We start from the raw sequence: 5,680 nt of genomic DNA, 5'->3' as shown, positions 1-5,680 counted from the left end.
CAACATATTTGGTCCTTCGAGCCGGATAGCTGGGTGAAATCTTCAATTATTTCAAAGATTCAAAGAAAATCCATACTTTTCCGATCAATTTCTATCGTTCAAGGTCGAAGCCGGACGAGTCCATTTGCGCAAGACGATCCAGAATAGGGGAGTTGCGTAGTAAAAGCGGTGCGAAGAGTGGACTGGTCCAACTGCATCGGAAAAGGGGAGGACACATCGACGAAAGCAGAAAAAAAATACGTTTTGAGAGCCGTGCCCGGGATTGGTAAAACGACGACGCAAATTGCCGGTGAGTCCGTTCCTATTTACCTTTATTATCCTTTTCTTTCAACGGGAAGATAGGTTTGCTCCAAGTTCTTATTAATAGGTTTTAATATCAAAATGCAAAACGAGGAGACAAGGGTTCTTTTAGGGAAACGTAGAGTTTTCAAACAACGACATACATTATTTGAAAAATATTTTAAAACCCTAAAGGAATCCTTTCAAGATACTTCGCCTACCGATCGTGAAAGGTTTAAGATTGCTGAATTAAAGTTACGTTTAGAAAAATATGAGAAATTAATACAAGAATACGAGATAGTTCAAACAGAGATAGAGATAAGTTCAGATGATTTAGATACACAAACGTTGGAAAGAGAAACTTTTGAGAAAAATTATTTTAGTTTATTAGTTGAGTGCAAGGAATTCTTAAGCATCTTTGACAAGGTAATTCCAAATTCTCATAGCGAATCGAGTAATTCAAGTAACTTTGATGTAGGCTCAAGTAACAATAATAAAAATGATTTCAATGTAAAATTACCAGAAATAAAATTACCGAAATTTACAGGTTGTTACGATAATTGGTTAGAATTTCGAGATACATTCGATTCACTTATCAATGAAAATTCAAGTATAACAAACATTCAAAAATTTCACTACCTGAGGGCAGCATTGGACGGCGGTGCCATGCAAGTTATTCGTTCTATAGAATTTTCGGCTGACAATTACCAGATAGCGTGGAATTCTTTACTTCAAAGGTATAATAACAATAGCGTTCTGGTAAACAATCATGTCAAAGCCATATTCGAAATGCCCACATTATCTAAAGAGTCAGCAAGTGACTTAAGAAAAATGTTAGATAGCCTCTCTAAGCATTTGTGCTCATTAAAAAACTTAAATCAACCGGTTGAGCACTGGGACACACTTCTTGTTTTTGTATTAAGTCATAAGTTAGACAAATCAACACTTCGAGCATGGGAGCAAGTTAAAGCAGCGACAACTCAGGGCAATTCGGATACGGTGACATTAAAAACATTCAAAGATTTTTTACGTTCAAGAGCCGATTTCTTAGAAACAGTTTTAATGACCAAAGAGGTCAAGATACAATCTCATTCATATCAAATTTCAACAAAGTTCAAAACTGAATGCATTTTTTGCAAGGGTTCAAATCATTATATACAAAATTGCAATGATTTTTTAAAGCTTTCAACTCAAGATCGTCTTAATCAGCTTAAGAATCGAAAATTATGCTTAAATTGTTTACGCGGTTTTCATACGATCAACAATTGCCTAGCAGGACATTGCAAAAAATGTACTCAAAAGCATAATACAATTCTTCATAACGACTTTCAAGTAAATTCAAGACCAGAGCGTCCAACAACTTCATCAAATAACGCATTTTCTGCAACTTCAAGCATTGCTTCGGATAATATTCTATTATCTACAGCACTAGTTCAAATTAAAAATTCAAAGGGATATTTTCAAACATGCAGAGTTTTATTAGATTCTGGGTCCCAATCCAATTTTATTACAGAAGATACATGTAAGAGATTAGGTCTAAAGACATTTCCAGTAAGTATTTCTGTTTCGGGTATCGTTCAAACTCCTTTTCAAATCAAACAGCGATGCAATATTACTGTAGTGTCCATGCATAACTCATTCAAAGCTGATATTTCATGTTTACTTCTACCTACAATTAATAAAGGTTTACCATTCCAGTCATTCGACCTTTCAAATTTAAATATTCCTTCCAATTTGAGGTTAGCTGATCCTGGTTTATCGGTTTCTTCAAAGATTGATATTCTAATTGGTGCTGAATGGTTCTACAATTTATTATGCATTGGTCAGTTCCGCTTAGGACCTAATTTACCTACGTTACAAAAAACTGTTCTAGGATGGGTAGTCTCTGGAAAATTATACAATGATCCTATTGCTGCGCAATCCATGTGCAATTTTAGTACAAGTTCAAACGACGAAATCTATTCTTTATTGAAAAGGTTCTGGGAAGTCGAAGAAACTGTTCCACCTGGTTCAAATGTGAAATTCTCCTCAGATGAACAGCTTTGCGAGGACATATTTTCTAAAACAACCGAGCGAAAAGACGACGGTAGATTTATTGTTCATATTCCCTTAAAATGCGATCCTATTATTCTAGGTGATTCTCGTGAAATTGCTACCAAAAGATTCTATTCTTTGGAGAAGAAATTGAATCGTGAACCAAAGTTAAAGGAAGAATATGCAGCATTTATGAACGAATATATTCAACTTGGTCATATGCGAGAAATATCTAAAATTGACGAACATTCTAATTCTGGTTTTCTGCCACATCATGCAGTTGTTAACGAAAATAATCAAACTACTAAGCTTAGGGTTGTGTTCGATGGCTCGGCACAAACTGATAATGGAATTTCTTTTAATAGTTTGCAGCTAGTTGGTCCTACCATTCAGGATAATCTTTTTTCCATTTTATTAAGATTCCGACAGGGGCCTATTGTCATCTGTGCGGATATTGTTAAAATGTATCGGCAGATAGAGATTCATAGATCACAAAAACATCTCCAAAATATTCTATGGCGTTTCGATTCTTCAGAGGAATTAAAAACTTTCGAATTACAAACAGTAACTTACGGTACTGCATCAGCTCCTTGGTTAGCTACAAGATGTTTAAAGCAATTGACCATAGATTATTCCAAAATATTCCCACAATCATCTCATTTCGTGGCATCCAATTTCTATATGGATGATTTGTTGATAAGTTGCAATTCAGAAAGTGAGGCGTTAACAATATGTGACGAAATTTCAAAAATACTTTCTTCAGGCTGTTTTCAACTTCAAAAATGGGCAACTAATAGTACCAAAATTCTTCAGCACATTCAAAATCCTTCTACTATTCTTAAAATTGGCAAGGATCAACGAACCAAGATTCTAGGTTTGTATTGGTCTTATGAAGACGATCAGCTAATGTACACTATTGCTGATTTTATCAGTTTAAATAAGTTTACCAAGCGTACTATAATGTCTGATATAGCTCAGATTTTTGATCCCTTGGGACTCTTGGGCCCATGTATCATTTTAGGAAAAATTCTTCTTCAATCACTTTGGTCCTTAAAGCTTGACTGGGATGAGTCTCTTCCAGCTACTATAGACAATCAATGGCGGCAATTACGGCAAGAACTACCAGTACTTAACATTTTAAAAATACCCAGATTTGTTTCAAATACGTCAATCGTTAAGTTGGAGTTACACGGGTTTGCCGATGCCTCTTTACAAGCATATGGCGCATGTCTATACATTCGTAGTATATCTTCCAGCGGAGAGATTCAGGTAAAGCTTTTGACAGCTAAAAGTAGGGTTAGTCCTCTAAAATCGTTAACAATTCCAAGATTAGAACTGTGCGGTGCTCTCTTGTTAGCACAGCTAGTTGATCGAGTGAAAAATTCAATGACTTTTACTTTTGATGATATATTTCTTTGGTGCGATTCCACTGTCTCTCTTGCCTGGATTCGTACTTCTCCAAGTACTTTGCAAGTTTTTGTTCAAACCAGAGTCGCTCAAATACAAAGGTTAACACAACCTAACCAATGGCATCATGTTCGAACCGCCGACAATCCTGCAGACTTTCTTTCCCGAGGTATTTTGCCTAGGGCTCTTTTGGATTGTACTATGTGGTGGAATGGCCCACAATGGCTTAGCCAACCTAAAGATCAATGGCCCTATTCTGCAGCTACTTTTGAAGGAGAACTCCCAGAAGTTAAGAAACAAAAAATAATTCTCGCAGCTTTTCAAACTTCAAATTGGATTAATATTAATAAATTTTCAAACTTAATGAAACTTCAACGGGTGGTCGCTTATTGTCTTAGATTCATATACAATTGTCGAAATCCCACTGACAAGCAATTTAAACCTTTCAAGGCAAAGGATTTATCTGATACTCTTAGATACCTTATTACGATATCTCAAAAGGATGATTTTGCAGAAGAAATTCAAACGTTGCAAAGGAGTCATGCGTTGCCAAGGCAATCTAAGCTTCTTTCTTTAAATCCTTTTCTAGACGATGAGGGTATTTTACGTGTTGGTGGACGTCTTAGTCAATCAAATTTTAGTTTTGATGTCAAACATCCAATACTTCTTTCGTCCAAGCACCATCTTACAAAATTGCTTTTTAGACACGAGCATCTAAGATTATTCCATGCTGGACAACAACAACTGCTTTATTCAATTCGTCAACGTTATTGGCCACTGGCTGGTCGCAATTTGGCTAAACAAATTGTTCATTCCTGCATAAAATGCTACCGCTGCAAACCACTGCAACCTTCTCCAATCATGGGTAATCTTCCAAAAGCGCGTGTTACTCCTGCTCCACCCTTTTATAATACTGGCATAGACTACGCAGGTCCAGTATATTTGAGTTCAAAAAAGGGAAGAGGAGCCAAGGTTTCTAAAGCGTATATTGCGCTATTTGTGTGCTTTGTGACCAAGGCCACTCATTTAGAATTGGTGAGTGACTTATCAAAGGATGCCTTCATTGCTGCCTTCCGGAGGTTTGTAGCACGCCGTGGTAAGCCAAGTAATGTTTATTCCGACAACGGAACAAATTTTGTAGGAGCCAATTCAGAGTTACGAGAATTATCTCAATTTTTAAAATCGCAAGAACATTCTTTACAAGATAGTATATCTAATATTGGCGTAAATTGGCACTTCATACCCGCATTCTCACCTCACTTCGGAGGAATTTGGGAAGCCGGTGTTAAGTCGGCTAAAAGACACTTGACTCGAATAATCGGTAGCGTAAAACTTACTTTTGAAGAGTATTGCACTATATTGGCAGAGGTTGAAGCAATCCTAAACTCTCGTCCAATCACTCCCATGTCCTCAGACCCCAATGACCTATCCGCTTTAACCCCTTCTCATTTCCTTATCGGACAACCGGCAACATCACTTCCCGATCCAGACCTTAGAGACATTTCAACGTCACGCCTTTCAAGATACCAGCTGATGCAGCAGTGCCAACAACATTTTTGGTCCCGCTGGACTCGTGAGTTTCTTAGCGAGCTTCAGTTACGCACCAAATGGAAAACTCAGCAAGCAGCACTTCAAGTTGGGTCTCTTGTTGTTCTCAGAGATGACCACTCTCATCCACTTCAATGGAAACTCGGTAGAATCGTCTTACTTCATCCAGGATCAGACGGCATCGCTCGAGTAGCTACTATCAAGACATCAAGTGGAACTGTGAAACGGAGTTTTGCTAAGTTTTGTGTATTGCCGATTGAGGTTGAAAGCTGACTCTTTCAAGGCCGGGGGCATGTTTAGTGGTCATTCAGTGTTTTTATTGTTTTCTGTTTTCCTATTTTTATGTGTAAAGTTACCTTTAGTTATTGTACGTGTGGGACGACCTTAAGATTGAGAGTCGTCTGTCAAAAAA

General features: G+C 37.3%; 1 protein-coding gene across 1 annotated transcript; it reads left to right on the top strand.

Annotated features, from left to right (window-relative positions):
* Window positions 1-381: 381 nt before the first annotated feature.
* Window positions 382-5,541, top strand: LOC115880152. Its single transcript, XM_030897287.1, has 2 exons — window positions 382-4,008; window positions 4,171-5,541. The coding sequence occupies exons 1-2, from the start codon at window positions 382-384 to the stop codon at window positions 5,539-5,541; spliced, it is 4,998 nt and encodes a 1,665-aa protein (XP_030753147.1).
* Window positions 5,542-5,680: the final 139 nt, after the last annotated feature.

The sequence above is a fragment of the Sitophilus oryzae genome, unplaced genomic scaffold (genome assembly GCF_002938485.1).
Source record: "Sitophilus oryzae breed Bouriz unplaced genomic scaffold, Soryzae_2.0 scaffold_1070_pilon_pilon, whole genome shotgun sequence".
In the NCBI taxonomy this organism is placed as follows: Eukaryota; Metazoa; Arthropoda; class Insecta; order Coleoptera; family Curculionidae; genus Sitophilus; species Sitophilus oryzae.
Note: the sequence above shows the minus strand (reverse complement) of the source record. Positions and strands in the feature narration are given on the sequence as shown.

What these genes read in the sequence shown, in the direction of transcription:
- LOC115880152 (XM_030897287.1), top strand. Translation starts at nt 382, where the DNA reads ATGCAAAACGAGGAGACAAGGGTTCTTTTAGGGAAACGTAGAGTTTTC. An exon ending in TTGAAGGAGAACTCCCAGAA is followed by an intron (nt 4,009 to 4,170) that starts GTTAAGAAACAA and finishes AAACCTTTCAAG; the next exon opens with GCAAAGGATTTATCTGATAC.